We start from the raw sequence: 22,116 nt of genomic DNA, 5'->3' as shown, positions 1-22,116 counted from the left end.
AGGAAATGGTGCGTTACAGTGAATGAGTCAGCCTGAAATAAAGGCATTAATCAGTTTTTCAGTATCTTTTCATTTAGAAACAGATGATGTTTGTAAGGTGGAAAAATCTGAATCTAAGATAACACCAAGACATGAAACCCAAATGTAAATTTAACATTTGCGTTTGCTATTGTCACACATTGTAAGGACGGCTGTCTGCAGATGTTGCAGGCGTTTGACGGATTTCTGAAGGCAGTATGGTTTCAAGGTGTAGCCATATTGTTAAAATGCCAGTCTTGTTTCCTCTAACTTTGATATCACTCTCAATCCACAGATTGCCTCATGGTTGATGTTGCATCATCAAATGCTGCAAAAAAAACAGGTAATTTTTCAGTATGTTCGAGGCAGAAATGTCTTTGATCCACCTTGTCTAGCTTTCTTAGCAATAAATGTTCTATTTGTGTGCCTCTGTGTAGAACATTATCTATTATCTCCCAATTATAAACACATTGGTGGCCTTACTGCTGTTAGATAATGCTGGCCATGTACAGTCGCCCACATAATGAAGTGAACTTTGTCCAAATTGAGGCTGCAGGGAAATGTCATTAACACAAAGTACACAGAGCTATAGTGAGGAGTATTAACCAGCGCTACTGTTCATTACTTCAGTTTCACATTACGCTGAAAGACCCTGTACATCAAATTATAGTGATTACCAATGTTCACACTGCTTGTGCTGTTGTTCCAGGTGCTGCAGAAGTGCACTGTCTGCAACTCAGGACTTCATCTCGCTGTGCTATAATGGTAAGTTTATTATATCTGTATCGTCAGAGACCTATAATGGGAGCGTCTAGGAATTATTTTTTTAAAAAACAGGCAGCACATAACTGGAGAATGCTCCAAGTCGCTCGTTCAGTCCAGATCTTAGCTTGTGCTGCCATCTGTTGGCTTTGAGACTTCAAGCTCACGTTTGGGAAATTCAATCAGCTCGAGTTCAAAGCTGGATTACTGCCTGGACAAAGAGGGCAAATGTCCCCAGGGACCATGAAAGCCCCAGGTCTGCTGTAAGTCAATTAGTTTTCCGTAACTGAATTAATTCCAACTCTGCTCTGAAATATGCACCACATGAATACATCAGCTAAAACTCAGCATGGGGTCCTGCATTCATCTAGAATTTTAAAGACCAGTTTTGTTAATATATTTCATTAATTTAATTTATGTTGGAGCAATAAATTAATTTCTTACTTCATCTTTATTTAAAACTAAGTGACTAAATGTACACACATGCAGTTCTGACTTTGAACACCAGGTGGAGCATTGATGTAAGAAGTGCATTTTGTTTCAGGTGATGAGAATCAGGTATTTGTGGAACAGGTAGCAAACAGTTGTGACATTAGTTTATTTTTAGCCCAGAACACTAAACCAAAACAGGTTTGCCCCGTTCATTCTTTAATGGCTTATTTAGGTGTGTTTGCTTTCTTGAAAGTCATCCTGAAAATGTGATGCATACTGTATTACGACGTGTACACAGTTAATAGTCTACAGCCCATCTTAACGCTGGGCCTCCTCGTGGAAGGCCCATGTTTGAATAATGAGACAGGAAGTGAGAATATGAAAGAAGCTTTAATCCTTGAATTAAGAACAAACTCCATAATTACTGAGGGCATCAGAATAAAATACTACATGCCACCTTGAGGATGAAAAACGAGCGACAGTAATGAAGTAAGCAAAAAAAAAAAAAAAAGGCTGTTTTATAGATTCTAAGGATTGTTTATCCCAAATGACTTGCATCAAGTATAGTGAATAATACTGATTCTGAACAAAGATACTGAAGACAGATCTTTTAGAGGCCATAAATGCGAGGCTCTTGTAATACCTTAAAGATATGTAAAGAAGGTCAACATCACTATGAAGTATACGGGTGATGAGGCCTGCATCTGCGTGTGTATATTAACTGTATGTATATATAAAAAAGACCATTTAGCTGAGCTGCAATCATCAATCACTCTGAGCTACTCTGCCAGCTCGTACTGCAGAGCTGGACAAACTGTGTTCCCAGTTCAGGAATGAAACCTCGAGTGAAAGATGTCATTTAAAATACCAATATCAACCCATAATATCGACCCTCCAGTATATTTAGTCTGGCTCTAACATTGGCATCAGTAATTGTTAATTGATAGCTGGAATCACTGTGTGGAAAGCTCGAAGATACTGATTATAGTAAGCATATATGTGTCATTGGGAGTCATTTTCAGATGATTACTTGTATTCCTTCTTTAGATTTTTCTCAAAATAAGCACTGATTTGTGGTCCACTAAAAATATAATAAAAATAGAAGAAGCAAAGCCTTACAGGTCCAGTTTGTAGGATTTAGTGGCATGTCTAGCTGGGAGGTTACATATTTAACACCCCTCTTCTGTAGTGGCCGCTAAAAATGTGCAAACCACAAAAGGCACGATTATACACGAATGGAAGCAAAATTCTGAATATTATACTGCAGTTCTGCTAAAAGAGCTCCCTAAATCTTTCACACTGGACCATTAAAACCATATAGATACTGTTTACAAATCTGTATTGACAGTGTAAGTGATCCTGCTTTTATTGTGAAGGGCAGGTGACCCATAGATGGTTTCCTTTCAGGGCTTGTGGTTGCCTCTGTCGTCGGGGACAGGTCTGTAAGGGCGAACAGGTCTTCGGCTTACACCTGCACTCCTCCCATTCATGTAATTGTTTTGCCTGAAACCAGTTGATTACGTTGTTACATGTGTGTACATACAGTTAGTTGCCAGTTTAATAGGTACACCCATCTGAAAGCTGTGCAGCAGACGGATGCTTTCACAGCTGACCTGTTTTGAAAAACAAACCTTTGTCAGGGTCGGTGTGGTTCAATTTGGCTGCTGTGAAAGCTGTCAATCAAACTCTGGGCCGGACCAAACAACTGGAGCGAGACCACTTAAAAAGGACGGTTTTCAGTTTGCTTCCAAGCAGAATGGTGTGCTTCGATTGTGGGGTGAAAGCAAACAGACCAATAACAGGATAGATGTGATTTTAACATGATTTCAAACGCTTAACCACTAATAATTCCATCTGCTGGTCTGAACTGTTTAGGAGGCGATCTTCTAATTAATCTCTATAAGCGATGTATGTGCTTATGTCAACTATGCAGTGAGGCATATGCTCGTTAGCAGGGACTTTCCCTGATCAATTACAGTGAAAAGCAGTTATGTAATCCCAAATTGTCAGGCATCATCAGGACCTACAGCGCTTGAATACTTCCAACGTGAATATTTATGCAATCTGGTGTCACAAATTGATTTTAATCATTAACAGTATCAGACCTCAAATCAAGCAAACGTTCAGAATAACGACAGCCTGGCAGAGGCAGGTCAGACAGCATTGAACTTTTAATGGACTTAATGAACTGCCTAACTAAGCTGCTTAATGTACATGGCGTAGACTACAAACATGCTGCACCGCTAACTGCTTCTGACTGTTTGATTGATCAGAGAAAGTCCCAGCGCTTCATGCTGAGTTACCAAATGATTTTAAACAAATGCATAAATCACTTCCTGAATATTCAACGATCAGCAGATGCTGCAAATAGCAGTTTAGCTTTTGACATCATGCTTAAAATCACATAGAAAAAAGAACTGCGTGGTGCATCTCCTCTCACACAGCACACCAGCAGACTAAACCCTCCTCTTCAAGCGGTCTCTGTCCAGGTGTTCGGTCTGTTTCAGGGTTCAACTGATGGCTTTCACACCAGCCCACACCAACCATACCTGCAGCAGTCCTGTTAGAAATCCTCCTTTCATGAGGGTCAAAAAGTTCAGATTTTGTTCAAACTGTTTTAGAGAGTTGTTGATTCAACTGTATGATCAGTTTGTTAGATGTAGTTTGTGGAATTGTACTGCATTACACAAAGAGATGTTTCTGTTATTTAGCCTCCCCCCACTGATTTAAGTGGAGCGGACAGAATAATAGAAGCACCTGGAATCAGTGTAATGGAATACAGTTCAACAGCACCACAACCTACAGCCGACAACATGACCCCTGAATCAACACGTCTGTGAAGCACTTTGAACAAAAAACTGAACATTATGACCTTCATGAAGGGAGGATTTAATGCAGGACTGTTGTATTAGGCTGCATTAGGATTCAGCTAGGTGTGCCTAATAAACTGGCAACTCAAAAAAACAGCACAGCATTTAAAACAGTTATAACTCCAAGAAGATGATGGCTCAGCTAAAGAAAGAAGGTCAACATTTGCGAAAGCACTTCCTTGCCTGGCGGTGGATGAAAAAATTGACACCTCTGTCTTCAGTCAGTGTGGAGCTGGACTCAGGACGTGATTGGCTGAGCATAAAGACTGGAGGCAGATGGGAACAATCAGCCTGGCTTGGTCCAGATTTTTAAAAAAGTCTACAAAGCACTACAAAGCCTTTCCTGTCCTTATGCTCAGACAAGCCAAGCTAAACTGTATTTGCGTCACAGTGGTGTCAATCTTCTCATCCAATTCCATGAAAGAAAGAAAATGAGCATATTTGCCCAAATGTTGAAATATTCCTTTAAAATCAATGTCAGATATTAAAATAAATCAGGATTGATTTTAAGACTTTTTTAAATAACTTTTAAGCCTAAACATGTTCTGGCCCTCAGTTATAGTACATAGCTGTTGGCACCAGGCCCAGCAGCTGTGTTTTACTTTATTCTCATGTGTTTCGTTAAGCACTTTGTAACCTTGTTTAGATAACTGCTCTACAAAGTTGTTAGTATTTTGTTAAAAGCACTCACCCGACATTCTCATCTTGCAGGTCATCGGCTTTGAGGGCAGATTTGGAAATGCCCATGCCTTGAGGAATTCTGTCTGGATATTTCACAGCAAGCCTTATGCCATGCAGCTCGAAGCCCTGACGAGGAGAACAAAGATCAGAGCAATCATTTTAGAAGAGGATTAAAGATCAGTGAGCTTGAAAGCAGAGACCGACTGTGCAGCCATTGTGTGCACACAAGAGAGGGAGCAATAATTTGTTTGTCTAGGGGACCAAATTCTGAAGAGCCCGATCATTAAGAGGGAACAGACAGCAGGGCTCATGCAGACTGATGTAGTGGGTGTTTGTGGCTGAATGAGGAGATGAAACTTGCTTGGTTGAACACGTATAATGTAACAAACATGGCCTTGTCATCAGCCTGTGACCTCCTGATAAGAGCACAAATCTGGAGACAACTTGCTGGAACTGTAGTTGCAAAAAGTAGCCAAATGAAAAAGAGCTCAGCCTTGTTTATTGATACTTTGATGTATTCAATATTTCATACAACTGCAAAGTTCAAGGTGGTTTCAGGGTCAGCCACATAAATGCATATACTCACACAGCCTTCTGCATATAGAAGCAGCCCAATAGGAGGGAGTACACAGGGAGGGAAACATGCAGTTAACAAAGAAAACATGGCTACCGGCCAATCACTGCATCCTTGAAGTGCAACTGAATTAGGCAGTATGTAGTCATACTGGAATTGATGCCCACTAGTCAGAGTTCAAGGTGTGCTTACATTAAAGCGGCGGATTGCTTCTTCACAATACTCCTGTTTTGTAAAGTTTATGAAGGCACATCGTTTGTAACTCAAGAACTTCACACTATAGATAACCCCGACCCTGCAAGAGAAGACCAGAGTAAATAATCACCAACTAGAAGAGGTAAACTGTGTAAATAGATATAAAGAACCAACACCCTCTTACTTGCTGAACAGGTTAGTGAGCACAGTCTCAGATATGGGGTAAACCACGTTTCCCACCCAAACTGGAAACAGCTCCCTGGTGAAAGAAATTGATTAATTGAACGCATTTAAAAGAAAATCAGAGCGACAGATTATGTGACAACCTGTGCAGAGATCCTGATTATTTTGTAGATAATAACACCATCAGTCATAACACAAAGTTTGAAGTGCATGAAAGCAGTCAATGATTTTCTGCCCTCTTTGAATATATCGTCTAATTAGACAAGAAGCAATACCAATAACCATAGGTATACTGTAGAGTGCTTAATTGAGCTTGTCCAATACGCGAGCTGACTGATTATCATCCAAACGCCCACATACAAACAGCAGACATTTTACCCTTCACACAGGAACTAACAAACTGTTTTCTATACTACAACATATTATTGATGCTTTACAAGGTTGTCACCAGAGTTTGGCAATATAGCCAAAAAGAGAAATCTTTGAAATATTGGGATTTTGAAGACTCCATGTGCAAGATGGTTAATTAAAAGCACTGCACCATCTGCAAATCTGCCTTTGTTTTGCACATTCAAAGCACACAGGTTAGCCCACGCGGCTACAGGCTGTCAGTACCAGGTGCTCCATCTAAGCAGAGAACAGATATCCACTTTAACTCATAACTATAAGACGTGAGCCAGATATCTGCAGGGAAGTGAACAGTCAGCATTAACCACCCAGCGGGTAGAGACAGACTTGCGTAACTACAGATAATGTCTTGTCAGCAAACGCAAATTGAGAGTTACAACAGAGCTGAGAACTAAGGCAGGTGTGCATACAGGGTACTGTAATTAAATCCAATATATCATCAAGCCGTACTGAACAACTGCCACACCAATCTAACGGCTGATAGTGAACAAGCAGCCCTGGAGACCGGTGAGTTTGAATTGTAATGAATAAAGTGTGTATGAGCTGATCTCAACAGATGTGTCATTAAAATCCTGACAGATGGAACCTCAGAGATAACCATGGATACTTTCAAGGCCCGGAAATGGACAGCATGCTAAATATTCAACATTAAGGAAACACGAATCAATGTTTGAGACATGGCCATATTAGGAATAAAACTCCTCCATGTTTCAAACACTGCCATGTGACTGAATCTGTACTCACCGTGGTGGGTGATTGCCTTCACTGGCAGCCTTCATGGCCTGATTAGGAATGGGCTTTGACTGACTCCTGACATTCGACATATTCTGGACTGGGCCTAAAGGTTTGTTCTGGAGCGCTGTTTTTGGTGCATCCTGGGACTGAAGAGGAGCAGGGTTTGTGTTGGCTGAAAGGACTGGAGACACTCCACTGACATTTGCTACCTGAGCCAGTGGGAGCGAGCCATTTTGAAGAGATCCTAAACACAAACATAAGCGTTTAAACAGAGTTTCTGTTTGGGGTTTCAGGAAACAATGACAAAGGGGGATTTTCATGTCCTCTGATGCATGGTAGCATTTAAATCTAATCCTAGATATTAAAATCAAAGACAGGCAGACACTCACCTGGTTGGCAGTATAATTTGGACAGAACCTCCACTGCTTTCTTTACTGTCCCATGAATAATTAAAGCATTTGAACTCTGCTCACGAGTGTAACCATACTCCTGAAAGAAAAACACAGTTCCAGGTTAAAACACCTTCACTGAGGGATTATCTATCAACTTGCCTGCAATGACACCATTTTCCCAGCAATTCCCCATTGATGACTATACACCAACATGTGTTCCTGTTACACACCATTAGTTGTATTATCTGCACCCGCATCAGTTCCTGAGCAGCTTCTGCACATGAACTGTCCAGTTTGAGAACCTCACTGAAAGCCTGGGCAGCTTCCTCATACCTCTGGAGGAAGAAGAGGGGGGAGAAAAAAAAAAAAAAGATGAGCGTTTGCCACTTGCTACTTCAGGACTACATCAAAGTTCAGGCTCATTGGCTGTCATGCTGCAGGACTAATCAGCTCAGTTATTAATGTTTACAGCAGCAGCTAGTCAAAACAAGTCTGAGAAAATAATGTGTCATAGCTCAATGACACTTGGAATTAATTCAATGGTGTTGCAACAAGGCCAAAGTGATCACAAAGTCATTCCAACCTGAACACTGGAGGTAAACAAAACAATGTAAACTCATGAAAAACGACTTTGGCTGGAAGTTAGCAACAGCTACAAAGCGGTGGATCACATTTCCGGGTATTATGTCACAAACATTACTTTTAGATTATTTTGTCTTCCTCCACAATTAATCAGTGACTTACAACTACATGACACTGGCAGGTCACATGTGGGTGGTGCAGATTTTATTAAAGACCATTTACCTTTAGACCTGCCAAAGCTCTGCCCTTCCTAAACAGGCCTTTAACCCAGCCTGGACACATGCTGAGAGACAACTCTGCATCAATCAGCGCCTTCATATATTCTTGCATCTTTTCAAAACAGAAGGAACGATTGCCAAACAACCTGTGACAGAAATAACCATTAAAATGTTGCATAAAAACAAGTGGCGACGTGAGCACGATCAGTGAATTTGATTTAAATGACGTAAAGATGTTCTTACTTAAACTCTGTAGGGTTGTATTTAATTGCATCCGTGAAATATTTCACTGCTGTATTAAAGTCTCCAGAACTTGCAAACTTATTTCCAATATCTATTAAAAAAAGGAGAAAAGTCAAATCAAGGATCAACCATTCTAGCTGAGAGTTTGTGTACATGAGAAGGACAAGACTTACTTGCAAGATCAGTACTGATTCTTATATTATCCTCAAAAGTGGGGCTGCTTGGTGCAGCTGAATCCTGTTCAGACAATAAGAGAGAAACAAGATGAACAACCTTATCCCCTATACCAAAAGGCAAAATCAAAGGAATTATTACTGGGGTCGAGCTGTCATTTCTGTTCATTTTCTTCTTTTATGAAGATACCTCACCTTCTTTTCAACCTCCAGGTCTTCATTAGACTTGTTGGGGACGGTTTTGGGTTGTTCTTTAACTGGGATCTTCTTTTTCTCCTTCTTCTCAGGCCGAGACTTCTGCTCCAGTTTCCGCCTGGCTCTAAGAGCAGCTTTAGTCACAAAAGTACTTGTCATATCCAGTTCCTGAAAGGAATTAATTACGAACACACACAATTAGTCACTTACCTAAGTGGTTAATGTTTACAAAACAGGAGGGGTTTGTTTCTTTTCATTTCTGGCAAGCAACACTGAAAACTGAAGTGCTTCCTCTTCACCAGGGGACATATGGCCATTCTGCAACAGTCTGGATAACTTTAACTATTTAGCATTGTGTTGCCATGTTTACATTACAGGCACACAACATATGCACCACATACAATGATGATAATATATAAATCATAATTAGATTGTATGAAGACAACACGGTATACAATCAACACTGCAGAGTCGGCGTACTGAATAACAGTACAGACTTGACTTTTCCACAAAATTCAGATTTTTTTTTATATATTTATAACTCATCAATTATTGTTGGATTGTGTATTAAGTGTAGAAATTAGTTAAGTTTCAACACCCATGCAACTATTAGAATTTGAGATTATAACATGTTAAACATTAAACACACTGATAAGAAACTTTTCAAGGTTAGACGACTCGTATCTTCTTGTCACTAAATACACTGCAGACACACAGCAGCTGACAGAGGAAGTCATAATCTACAGAGAAATATTAGCCCTTTTCTGAGCGAATAAAACGTCAGTATTACTTTTAGCAGAGAAGCTAAAAAAGTGCAATGAGAATGCTGAGTTCAAGTTTCATCAGGAGTCATTAATAACACTGCTAAGAGCATCAACATCCACAAAAGGCAACCATTTGCTGCATACTGCCGTTAGAAACTGCTGACTGCTGATAATTAGCCTGTCCAGCCACTGTCAGCTATCAATACCAAACCAATAACTACTGCAGCCAATCAATATCAGACAACCTTATCATACTTTAGCAGTTGACTAGTGTCTCTGTGGTTGTTTGTTAAACATTACAAATGTACATACAGTATTTGAAGTCAATGGAAGGTCCCTGTGCTCTACAGGCAAAACATTCAGCCAAAGTCCTTTTAAGAAATATGACATTTTAACAATTCCTCGAGTGTCTGTAAAAATACTTTACTCTAGAAACACAAGATAAAAAGGGTCTCATGTCAACACTCTTCTAGTCAATTCAGCATCATTATAATCCATAAAGAGAAACTGCAGTTTGCACAAACTGGATTTTGTCACCTCATCTCCCTACTAGTCTCTGTTGGGTAAGTGCACTATTTTAGTAGGAGGCAACCGTGGGAATGAGAGGCGAACCATTTAGAAAATGAAGATTTGTCACTAAAATACAGGCTGATTGGTGTATCACCTACACGGCAAATTTAACACTAACTCAGAACACTGTTAATTTACCGTATAGCCCCTGGAGGCAACTTTCTTTTAAGGGCACAATGGTCAGTTTAAAACAGGGCATGCCAGAGCCTCCACGGCACTGGCTGTTTGGCTGTGGTATATAGACATATCAATATATCACACAAAGAGATTGGGATAAATCCAAAGCTCTTTTTAGCTTAATACTCTATGAACAATATCTAAATGAAAGTATGTATTGCAATAAGATGAGGGTACCTCAGAATTGTCTGAGTCATCCTTGGCTTCGCTATCTTCATCACTAGATTCTTCTTCACCACTGTCACTGCCGTTTGTATCTTTTGCTGAAGCCAACTCCTTAATACTGGTGGTGGATTTATTGTTAACTGGTTTGCTCTCCTCTGCTTTAGATTGCTGTGCATTATCTTTTGCCTGGAAAACAGAAAAAAAAAAATTAATTTCCCCTTTGCAATACTTTCAAAAGATGTTACACACAAATGATCACTACCTCTTGATTTTGTGCAGGGTTCTGTTTTTCCTTCTCCAATTTCTCGATCAGTTTTCTTTGCTTCTGATTCTGGTAAACAAGAACACACACTCTGAAGTGTAAATTGACACAGTTTGACCTATGAAACTGCAACAGAGACATGGGAGATTGCAGAATTTACCTGTTTCTTAAGCCTCTTCTTCTCAGATTTGCTTTTTTCTGCTTCTTGTAATAATCTTCTTTCAGTATCCTAAACAAGTTGCAAAAAGCGATGGCTAGTTTTCAAATAACTCTGCAGAAGCAATTCACACCAGAATGAAGTCATCTAACTTGACAAAACTGACAAAATAAAAATGAACTTACATTCTTCTTTGCCTGAACTTTTGCAGATGGTGGGTGAGGAAGGTCACAAGCTGCAGGGTAGTAATGGTAAACAGAGTTGGGTGACCTTGTATGGTTCCCACCTAATCCTCTATCACTACTACTGTCAGAGGACCTTGGGCATCCACAGGAATTGCCAGGACCATGTAAGAAATGGTCATATTTATAATCATCCTCATCTGTAACATCCTGCTCATCACTGAAGTCCATATTAGCTAGGAAAGAGAACATAGTATGAATATGACACATTCCACAAACGGGATTCCTGTATAAATGCGTTACAGTATAAAGTTAATACAATTTCACAAAACAAAAAAAACACTGAATACAGACTCGTGTGTGTGTCATGCATCAATGTGTGATGAGATTATCTTCTTACCAAGAAGGCCGAGTCTTACTAGCCGTTGAAAACTTGAGCGTCCATCAAACATATTCACAACCCTTTGCTAGACAGGCGAGAGAGAGAGAGAGAGACAGAGAGAGCACCTTCAGCACTGAAACTTCAATTTCCCTACATACAAATCTACGTGCCAATGCCAGCACTGACTGTGACTTGGGGTTGTAGTGAGTTTACCAGCACTGAATGCTTAAGTTTCACTTTCCTTTACCCAGGGTATGATGACTCACTGGAAGATCAGCAGAGAAGCTATTTCTTCTTGCACTGGCACAACAGTTAACACACCTGAAGGCAACAACTCTGGAGACTGCATCTACATCCAAACTATGCCATTAGATGAGATGAAGCCTCAGCATGTGGAACAATAAAACATGTAAATAAAGTCCAGCTTTTTGTTTTTCACAGGGGCCAAGTCATAAAGTGGTGCTACGTTTGTTATCTGGGCTACACAGTTTGAACTTTTAAAAGTTCAAATGGATGATGGAGTGATTTACATTTTTGGCAACTTCTGATGTTTCAAAATCAGACTGTAGGCTGTACAATCGTGGGTGGCAGCTGTAACTGGTAGCTATATCCCAGTTAAAGAGAAGACAGCGCTGTGCACTTTAAACAATGTACCATACGACACAGGAAATGAGGTTTTATAAATATTTTACAACATCCATTACATGCTATGGTCAAAACATCTCGTAATGAAAATTCAGAGTATCGCTGTATCTGTAAACAACTGGCAGCTAAAGATAACTCTAATGTCAGGTGTTCATATATCAATCTTTTCAGAACAATGAGTCTCAGAGTCATTTTAAACGTTGCAAAACTTTGTCTACGTCTTATTGTGTTAATACGACGTTTGGTTCATTGTTTAGTATCATGAGAAGTCACGTTAGCTACGCACACAGCGCACTTCAGGATGCAGAACATAGACAGGAAGTGAGTACGTGCACCGTTTCAAGTCTCTGAAAACAAAGATTAGTCAGCAAGACTGGTCGAGGTTTAGTCTCAATGCATTACCGTAACTAAATTTCAAGTACAGGATGCACGAAGACGGCGGCGGCGGCTGCTATACTGAGGATAGGTCCTCTCATGCGGAGAGCAGTAACGTTATCATGTCAATGTTAGCGACATCACAGCCGCCCACAAACAAGCACCAAAGATGTGGCCGCTACCCTTACGTCTTCGCATTTGAGCACACACACAAATAGGACCATTTGAAATATGTACTTACGAATATTGGGATACATGTATCGTTAAACTCTGAAAAAAAGGAAGACAAGCGAACAACTTGAACTCTTTCAGCATTAGCGTTAAGTATAACCAATCGGGTTTGGCAGTTATTTATCTGTATTTAATTGGTCCTAACTTTCGACTAACGTTAACTAGTACGCGCGAGTTAGCATATTAGGTTAAGTAGCCACCAACTTCTTACGAGAAGCAAATGTGAATTTCTTTACCCGTCTCTTCTTTAAATATCTCCATCTTTAGTGATACATGGCCTCCCACGGCATGTACTCGTAAATTCTTGTTACCTAGACACAAATTTGAACTAAACTTCCGCTACTAACGGCTGCCTCCAAGTTTGGCAGCGTGCATGTTTTCTTCGTGCACTCAACTAGTTTCTGCATCACGTGAACGCATGCGACTTCCCTTTTGTTGGACGCATGCGCACTGTGAGCCTACTGCCTGGCAAACGTCCTTTGCTGCCCCCTGTCGGCCGCCTGCGGACACAGCAGCACATCCTTTCATTGCGTAATCCAGCGGTTCCCAACCACAGGGCCACGGACCGGTAGCGGTGGCCCGGTGGCCAACCCGGGACCAGACCCGGGACACGCATACATTTTATTATTATTATTATTATTATTATTATTATTATTATTATTATTATTATTATTATAAGAAGAAGAAGAAGAACAACAACAACAACAACAACCTGGGCCGGGATCCACACACACACACACACACACACATACACAAAATCTAATAATATTACTAAAGAAAAAAAAAATAAAATAAAATAAAAAAAAAAAAAAATAATAATAATAATAATAATAATAATAACCCGGGACACACACACACTAATAATGACAATAATAGCCCCCGGACGGGATCAGTGCCGGGATATGACCCAGGACACACACACACTGATAATGATAACGGTTACAAGAAGTCAGTGCAGTAACTAGTGCGTTAGACTCTAACGCAGCGGCCCCCAACCACAAGGCCACGGACCGGTACCATTTGGTACTAGGCCGCACAGAGAGACTGAACAAGACATATTTTATTGATCATCAGAGTCTGAAAGAAGTTTTATTTTGAAAATCAGGTGCATCCGCCTGTGCCTCTGTACACATGTCACACATGTCACACACACACACACACACACACACACACACACACACACACACACACACACAAATGATAACAGTTTCAGGAAGTCAGTGCAGAGCAGCTAAAACTAATGTGCTCTCTGCTCTTGGTTCTGGTTCTCGAGCTGCAGAGTTTTGAATAATCTTAATTAATCAGTGGTTTTTCGACCCGGGATCCGACCCGACACTTACACACTACTGCTGCTACTACTAGTACTACTACTACTACTACTACTACTACTACTACTACTACTACTAATAATAATAATAATAATAATAATAATAATAATAACATCCCGGGCCGGGATCCGGACCTGGGCTCTGACCCGGGACACACACACTAACGACCCAGTTTCCGACCTGGTACGTTTGCCGGGACCGACCCGGAACTTTCCCGGGACCGACCCGGAAATTTCCCGGGACATTGCCGGGACCGACCCGGAACTTTCCCGGGACATTGCCGGGACCGACCCGGAACTTTCCCGGGACCGACCCGGAAATTTCCCGGGACATTGCCGGGACCGACCCGTAACTTTCCCGGGACCGACCCGGAAATTTCCCGGGACATTACCGGGACCGACCCGGAACTTTCCCGGGACATTGCCGGACCAACCCGGCAAAATTCCGGGAAAATTCCGGGTCGGACCCGGGAAAGTTCCGGAAATTTCTCGGAATTTACACGTGATCCGACCTTGGATCCGACCCGGGACTTACCCGGGTCCGACCCGGGACCAGACCCGGGATCCGACCCTGGATCCGACCAGGGACACGCTCACACCAATAATAACACATGATAATATATAAAGTAAATAGTGTGTTAGACTCTAAGGAAGCGGTCCCCAACCTTTCTTGCCCCACGGACCGTTTTAACGTAAAGCAATAATTTGCCGGACCAGCACAGAAACGAATGAAAACAAATTATTCAAAATACAACTCACCATTACCCCGAGTGTAGTTGTTGTAATTAGTGGGAGCCCTGCGCTTGTTTCTCTTCAACGAGAAGGCTTCATCGCCTCATTTGCAAGCCTGTCGCCACATATTATCCAGAGCGGGCTTGGTGTGTGAAAACCACCTGAAGCGATAAACCGATTAAGTAGGACTGCAGATATTGTCTCTTAAATGCAGCTTTCTTTTTCTTGAAAGTTGTAGGCTCTTCTTGTTCTGTCTCATCATTTGGCCTTTTCCTCTTCCCGAAAGACGTTCGTTATATTTGTACTAATTTTTGCTAGTTTATGAGCTTACGTTTTACTACCGAATCACGTGACCGAGACGAGCAGTTTGACATCCGCACAGGCGGATGCACCTGATTTTCAAAAGAAAACTTCTTTCAGACTCAGACGATCCATGATCCAATAAACCATTTTTGTTCCGGTGGTTGAGGACCGCTGCGTTAGAGTCCAATGCACTATTTACTGACTTCCTGTAACTGTTGTCATTATCAGTGTATCCAGGGTCAGATCCCGGCACTGATCCCGGCCCGGGAGGCTATTATTATTCTAGTTGTCATTATTAGTGTGTGTGTGTGTGTGTGTGTGTGTGTGTGTGTGTGTGTGTGTGTGTGTGTGTGTGTGTGTGTGTGCGTGTGTGCGTGCGTGCGTGCGTGCGTGCGTGCGTGTGTGTGTGTGTGTGTGTGGTCAGGTTGTTATTATTATTATTATGAGTGTGTGTGTGTCCCGGGTTGGATCCAGGGTTGGATCCAGGGTTGGATCCAGGGTCTTGTCCCGGATTGGGGACTGCTGCATTAGAGTCTAATGCGCGCGCAAGTGTCCCGGGTCGGATCCCGGGTCGGACTAGCATGTCTACAGGGTAGGCCACGGACCGTTATCGGTCTGGTGGTTGGGGACCGCTGCGTTAGAGTCTAAACTATTTCCCGCACTGACTTCCTGTAACTGTTATCATTACCTGTGTGTGTGTGTGTGTGTGTGTGTGTGTGTGTGTGTGTGTGTGTGTGTGTGTGTGTGTGTGTGTCCCAGGTTGTTATTATTATTGTGAGTGTGTGCGTGTCCCGGGTTGGATCCAGGGTCGGATCCCGGGTCTTGTCCCGGGTTGGAAACTGCTGCATTAGAGTCTAATGCGTGTGTGTGTCCCGGGTCGGATCCCGGCCCAGATTGTTATTATCCTCATGAGTGTGTGCGTGTCAGAATCAGAAATAGAATTCCTTTATTGATCCCCGCGGGGAAATTGACCGTTTGTCCCGGGTCGGATCCTGGGTCTGGTCCCGAGTCGGGCCAGCATAGCCACCGGTACTGGTCCGTGGCCCAGTGGTTGGGGACCGATGGATTACACTATGAAAGGATGTGGCCGACAGGGGGCAGCAAAGATACCATACGGTCCATGGAGCGGTACCGGTCCCTGTCCCGGTCGGTGGGGACCGCTGCTTTACGTGGAACCTGTCCGTGGCGAAAAAACAGGTTGGGGACCGCTGGTGTAATCTACGAATACAGTATTTAGTATACATTGTGTATAGTGTAGAATTGATCTGAGTCACTATACTAACCAATAAGGGAAATCATACATTTCTGCAGTTGCAGTTATTGAACATTTACTGTCCCACTATTTCTATAGGCTAATGTAAAGTATATATGTTGTTCAATTACACATTTATCTATATACCTCTTTAGTGGTTTTTAGTGGTTAGTGGTGTTTTTATCTTGCATAATCACAGCATCTTAACATGCATCAAAAAGTCGTTTCTCCCTTGAATCCTTTATTGATCAAACTTAAAGCAACAGTGAGATTTGGGTTCACATTCTTTAATGTAAATCTCTGTGAATCATTAGCATACACACATTCACACATCATTTTCTGAATGATTTCAGGGAGTCAACCTGTAGTTTTAAATGACCACAAGTGGAACCATTAACAAAAATAATACAAATATTTAGAAAATATCAATATCTTCCATTAGAGGTAAAACAGCTGAATGTGGAAATGTTTCATCTCAATCCCATATGTATGTTTTTTATCTCTCAAGAATCACATGTCATGTACAACGACAATCACTCCACAGTAAAAGTATCTCCACTGACACAGGAAATAGCAGTTTCAAAGACGTTCAATCAGTAAATAAAATAGAGGGAATGTCACACCCAATGTTCAATCATAATTCAGCAGAAAGCACATTTTAGGTCTATTAGGTCTAATTAAACACCAAACAATTTGATGGAATTTATTTTCAAGCCATGGTTGCTCCTATCCATAATTCATGTTCCTGTAAATTTCACAAATCAAAATTAGGATGTAACGCAAAGACATTCTGGGAGCGTTCTTACAAATGTTTTGTTAAAGTTTTAAAAAATAAATGTTATAGTGTGTCCTTGAAACCAACCGTACAAACATAAAACTTGACTTTTCAGTAACAAATGCATGTATTTAGTAATTCATTGATTAAAACTATCACCAGTTTAATACCACAAACCTACCTCATATTTCATAAGATTATGAAAAGGGGTCACATGGCTTCCTTCACAACAAGCGAGTTAAAGAGCAGCTGCAGTGCTAGCTCCCTTTTAACTCACAAAACAGCCATCTTTGGTCAAGCCATCAGAAATAACCTGACCTCATCTCTTCGATTTCGAGTTTAAAGGTCAACCCTGAGTCACAAACTCTCAAAAGCTTATCAGTTAAAGTCACATCACAGAACAACAGAGTCGTTACTACTGTATAGCCTGGATTTTGCCTTCAAGTCTTTGAGGATAAAAGCAGGAAACTGCCATCAGCCTCTCCAGCGAGTCCTCACTTGTTATTCCGCAGTCCTTCCGTAGCGTACAGAAAAGGCGATGAGTCTGTGGTAAAGAGAGCTGAGGAGGATGATGGCTCCTACCACCATACCACAGATGAGACTGAAAGCCCAGCGGGGTCCCAGGATGGTGTAGACATGAGAGACAAAGACTGGACCCAATGTCCGCGCCCCACTCCCTGAGGCTGTCAACCACCCCATGTATACACCCTGCAGAGAGCAACAGTCAATATCCACATTCTGGCCTCAACAAAATAGAAGAGGTCAAAGAAATATGAAGGCACAAGTCATCTAAAGCACCTTCATCATTTCTAGTTTTTAAAATAACACTACAGTCTTCGTACCTGAGGTTTGGGTCCGAGGATTTTGGAATACAGTGTGTAGGACATCACGTTGCAGGCTGGGTATCCCACCCCGATAAGGATATCAGATGAGATGAACTGGGCCAGGTGGATGGCAGGGGTATACTGGCACCAGGTCTGTTCATACGGGCAGCCTGTTGGCTCCAGAGAGCTGTTAGAGGCTATCGTAGCTTCAATCATCTGACTGACCGAAGAGTTGTTTTTCAGATCTGTATTTTGAGAAGAGAAGTATGACATGAGCACTTGAATTCTCAGCCACACTGTCCATTTTCAGCAGTTATCCAGGGTGACTCTCAGCTGTGCTCTTGCAGCACCCTGAATTGGCAAAAGGTGCCACAAGGTCAAAACAGCATTACTTCAATCAAAAAAGGCAGAAAAGGCCAATCTGTACAATTATAACAGTGCACACCTGCCCACTGGATTTTAGGGTAATGATTTCCCCATGGAAGCAGAACAAAGAAGCCACAGAATATAATGGCCAGGCCTGCTAGCAACAGCGGACGATCCCCAAACCTGGAAGACAATAAACATCCTTTTAATTCACCTAATTTAGTTAAGATTAAATATATTTGTGATCTCATCCATACATGCATGAGGGAGGGTACCTTTTAGAGGCCACCTTTACAACCAGAAACACCAATATGGATTCAAATCCAATGCAGCAGATGATGATGCCATTGTATAACACAGCTTCTTTCCTTGTCCAAGCAAACATGTCCATGGACAAAGGAGTGGCAATTCTGAAAAGTGACAAAAATATAGTCTGACTTTTAAAACTTCAAACAACTGATTATAAAGCGGCGGGGGTAAAGCAGCAGAAAGTGGCTTGGTTATACTCTAACTTGACTTCCTCAGTAGTCTGTCATGAAATACATACGTCTCAAAGACAGCAAAGATGAACATGACGATGAAGAAGAGGATGTTGGAAGTCAGGACCGCTACCTGATCGATGGTCTCCTCAGTTTCTTCACTAATGTCAACTCTATCTACAGGAAAGAGAAGATGACAGTCAAGGCTTGAACCAAAAAAGCAAAGACCAATATTCTGCAATGGATATATTTCTTGACTATGAGTCTCAGAGGTTCTAGTCACACAGGCTTGGACTAGGACTGCCTTGTGTCATGGTCTCTTTCCTGGTAATGTTACACAGTATGCACAACACTTATTATCACTTCTGTAGGACACCTCTGCAGCCAACATCTTCCTTGTTTATGTACTGTTATAACAACCCTTGAAAAATAGTTATTAAAAAAAAGTGAGTAGGACAATTAATACCTTCTGATGTGTAGTTGATAGCTTGTATGTGTCTCCCGTGGTCATCAACACGGTGCTCTCTACCAAGAAGAATCAGAACAGACATCTTACCCAGTTAAAATAGCATTGAGAAGCTTAATACTGAGCATAAACTGACAGAGGTGTAGCTAAATCCAAGGATCTGTGATTGGTTTTGGAGTAAACAATGTTCGGATCTTAATTTGATGTGCTCAAATTCCAAAATCTACAGAAAAACAAGGATACAAAATTGTACATACATGCAGGGAAGGCCTCACCTCAGCACCAAAAGAACCAGCAGGATGTTGATGACACCAAAAGCTGCAGCCAGGAATGCAGGAGCAGTGTACATGTTGAGCTGCAGGTCGATGACTTTAACCGTGACACCTTTCTCACCAATGAATGACAGGCATGCCTGCAGAGCTAGCATATGCAAAGACATGCAGATGTTGAAACAAACAAACCCATAACTTTTTCCATGTTGTTTCTTCCCATAATTCAATACATTTGCAACACTGCACAGGAACAGAATATAGCTGGCTATACCTGGTCCCAGGATGAAACCCAGAGCCTGACAGGCACTCATGTTAGCCATGGCGCTGGTCCTCTCCTTCAGTGAAGTAGCTCCAGCAACATAGGACCTCACCACAGCAACATTACCTACCATGGAAAGACAAAGATAACGTGAGGAGCTGTGTGACATGGACCATGGATCATTATAGTAGCATAGAGCTGTCTGCACAGTTTATGGGAAAATGCTATGGCGTTAAATGAGGACAGTTATTCAAAAATGTTCAATATCCAGGCCCTCAAAAATCACCTGCTCCAAAGCCCACAAAGGCTCTTGACATGAGCATGTGGAACTTGTTATTGGTTCTGGGCAGGTATGCATATGCGTAGTAGATATTGGCTGACAGGTTGATGAGGATGGAGCACACCAGTGGCTCCCTGCTTGGCCGGTAGTTGGACCAAAGGCCAAAAATGGGTGAGGCCACCATCTGACTGACACTGTAGGCCGCCACAACCCACCCCAGGAAAGTGGCATTGGCACTATCATCAATCTATAAGAAACATGGGGAAAAAAAGAAACATGTAAAAGCATGAGTGTGATGACACTGCTACAACGCAAATATCTGAGACAGTTTAACAACTTTTATTATCTCATTACTGATGCATGCAGTTACACTTGACATTACCAGAATATCCAGAACTTCTTTACTACTCGGTTTGACTGAGCTGCCCTTTGCAGCTTCTTTCACTTCCCCTTTTACCCTGCTAAAATTGCCTTTTAAGAACAAAAACAATTGCCTTAATGTGTACTATCAACACCAGCAGTCTCAGCTGACAATCTTTCATAAAGGAAATGGTAAAAGTCTTAGATACCTTTTGCAAATAGGGCCACAGTGATGTGATGACAATAGTGAATCCTGAAAGGGCACATAAAACACACTGTCAAAGATCCTAAACATGGAGTTATTAATCATATCATACTAAACCACAGTCCAAGAAAACAGCACTATTGGCACCCATCTCCATCATGAGACTGCGGAGTTACAAAACAGTCTCCTTAATCATTATGCACCACCTTAGCACGGACGAGACTCGTTTTCCTGGTAGACACAACCTCTGAAACCCTGGTGAAGTGGCCCTGCAGCGGGCTTACAGTATTACAGCAGTTTAACAGCCAACACTCGTGGGCATCCTCACCTACACTGCTGAGAAACATAGTGAAGTACATGACTCGGATTGACCTCCACCGACTCTTGTAATCGTCATCCTGAGAGTCATCACTGTATCAGACAAGACATTACAAGACAATAAGTTATAGATGACTTGAAGTTGTTGATAGAGGCTCGTAAAAAAGACAGACACAAAACAGCAAAGCATTTTCACCCAAACGATCTACATAATGCACGGATCACCAAGGCGCAGGATTAGCAATACCAGAGGTTGCACAGCCTGTTTGGTAAACATTTCACTTGTGAAGCTCCCTATGCTAATCGCACTTTTAATTACAGCGGTTAATTTGTCAAGTCATTAAACTCTGTTCTCACCTGCTTGCATCATCACCGAGCAAAGGAGTGGTCTCATCAGAGTCGACAAGTTGAGACATTTTTGCTAAAAAACAGCAACCCCGCAAAATTACGACGCTGCCACAGAGATGTAAACAGTGCTGCTAAGTCGCCATGTAGCCGAGGGTCGGTGAACTAGCGTTACAGAGCTAACGTTAATGCTAACTACAACTCCTCCGGAAAGCTATAGGACGCTAACTATAGTATCAGCTAACGTTAGCAACTCAAACTGTGCATTGTTACATATGCGTTAGCCAAAGTACCGCCACACATAATGTTAAGTAGGAATTAAAGGCAAATAACAAAAGTACGCCACTCAAAAGCTCTCAAAACTGGACTATGATACCACAGACTGCTGGACTTCACTGCTGTCACATCAAACTGCGTTACAAAAGGTAACTTCCGGTTAAACTTTTCAAAATTCGTTGACAATAAAATTAAACACATTATTTGCTTATTTTCTCAATGGACCTTCCATTGCTTAACCACATATTTTAAGTACATGTGTTAATATGGATATTGAACAGTCTAACCGTTCAATATTTTCAATCGTGACCAACTGCACGCATTTATTTTGAAGGTATTTCGCATAACATCCGGGATTCTTCTAGTGTTTGCCATTCAACTTGACGCAACACTCTCACGTGAGAATTGCGACCCACATAATCACTTCCACCCCTTCCCCACACTTCTGACACATCTGTGTTTGGCATCGTTAATCGATCATTTTAGCACGAAAATACAAAACAGATTTTTTTATAGTCTCATATTGTGTCTCTTTGTAGCCTATAAATGTAGCAGACGACGAATACATTCAATATGTTTTCTATTACCTTCTCAACTAACTGAGGAACAATACATTTTTCAGTTATATCAAAAAGACAAGACACATAGAAACTAAATATTTGTCTTGTAACCTGAAAAGAGGACTTGTTTTAAGTTTCTGAAATTT

General features: G+C 41.5%; 3 protein-coding genes across 6 annotated transcripts in view; 1 reads left to right on the top strand and 2 right to left on the bottom strand.

Moving 5' to 3' along the window:
* The window catches only part of LOC139351205 (zeta-sarcoglycan-like), a 44,139-nt gene extending 38,246 nt beyond the window's left edge, over positions 1-5,893 (top strand). For 2 of the 3 annotated variants that reach the window (XM_070992978.1, XM_070992980.1), the window contains exons 9-11: positions 314-361; positions 728-783; positions 4,794-5,893. The gene's annotated coding sequence lies outside the window, so the exon portion shown is untranslated. Of the gene's footprint in view, positions 1-313; positions 362-727; positions 784-2,619; positions 2,703-4,793 lie in introns of all 3 variants that reach the window. The other variant, XM_070992979.1, reaches the window with a different exon arrangement.
* Positions 1,584-12,987, bottom strand: LOC139351204 (tetratricopeptide repeat protein 31-like). 2 transcript variants are annotated; one of them, XM_070992976.1, is made up of 18 exons: positions 12,808-12,987; positions 12,582-12,610; positions 11,339-11,405; positions 10,942-11,174; positions 10,760-10,828; positions 10,600-10,668; positions 10,350-10,523; positions 8,662-8,829; positions 8,467-8,530; positions 8,294-8,384; positions 8,055-8,196; positions 7,481-7,585; positions 7,248-7,347; positions 6,868-7,102; positions 5,717-5,791; positions 5,530-5,632; positions 4,774-4,889; positions 1,584-2,715 (listed from the first exon to the last, which is right to left on the bottom strand). In XM_070992976.1, exons 1-18 carry the CDS (start codon positions 12,830-12,832, stop codon positions 2,616-2,618), a joined length of 1,965 nt encoding a protein of 654 aa, XP_070849077.1. In that variant the 5' UTR covers positions 12,833-12,987; the 3' UTR covers positions 1,584-2,615. The 2 variants fall into 2 exon arrangements, with proteins under 2 accessions (XP_070849077.1, XP_070849078.1); XM_070992977.1 differs by lacking the exon at positions 12,582-12,610 and having other exon boundaries at positions 12,808-12,974.
* Positions 12,988-16,872: 3,885 nt separating this feature from the next.
* On the bottom strand, positions 16,873-21,558 carry mfsd8 (major facilitator superfamily domain containing 8). Its single transcript, XM_070993644.1, has 12 exons — positions 21,147-21,558; positions 20,800-20,882; positions 20,476-20,519; positions 19,913-20,153; positions 19,639-19,752; positions 19,371-19,515; positions 19,096-19,154; positions 18,698-18,806; positions 18,426-18,560; positions 18,230-18,333; positions 17,803-18,029; positions 16,873-17,668 (listed from the first exon to the last, which is right to left on the bottom strand). The coding sequence occupies exons 1-12, from the start codon at positions 21,203-21,205 to the stop codon at positions 17,462-17,464; spliced, it is 1,527 nt and encodes a 508-aa protein (XP_070849745.1). The 5' UTR covers positions 21,206-21,558; the 3' UTR covers positions 16,873-17,461.
* Positions 21,559-22,116: the final 558 nt, after the last annotated feature.

This window comes from Chaetodon trifascialis, chromosome 23 (assembly GCF_039877785.1).
Source record: "Chaetodon trifascialis isolate fChaTrf1 chromosome 23, fChaTrf1.hap1, whole genome shotgun sequence".
NCBI classification, from domain to species: domain Eukaryota; kingdom Metazoa; phylum Chordata; class Actinopteri; order Chaetodontiformes; family Chaetodontidae; genus Chaetodon; species Chaetodon trifascialis.
Note: the sequence above shows the minus strand (reverse complement) of the source record. Positions and strands in the feature narration are given on the sequence as shown.

Bases quoted from the DNA above. Each gene is read 5' to 3' on its own strand.
- LOC139351204 (XM_070992976.1), bottom strand. From the start codon at position 12,832: ATGGAGATATTTAAAGAAGAGACGG. The intron at 8,830-10,349 runs GTACCCTCATCT...AATTCCTTTCAG, and splicing joins ATGACTCAGACAATTCTGAG to GAACTGGATATGACAAGTAC. The intron at 7,348-7,480 runs GTGTGTAACAGG...TTTTTCTTTCAG, and splicing joins TGCAGATAATACAACTAATG to GAGTATGGTTACACTCGTGA.
- mfsd8 (XM_070993644.1), bottom strand. From the start codon at position 21,205: ATGTCTCAACTTGTCGACTCTGATGAGACCACTCCTTTGCTCGGTGAT. The intron at 18,561-18,697 runs GTATGTATTTCA...GTCACTTTTCAG, and splicing joins ATCTTTGCTGTCTTTGAGAC to AATTGCCACTCCTTTGTCCA. The intron at 18,030-18,229 runs GTGTGCACTGTT...CTCAAAATACAG, and splicing joins CCCTAAAATCCAGTGGGCAG to ATCTGAAAAACAACTCTTCG.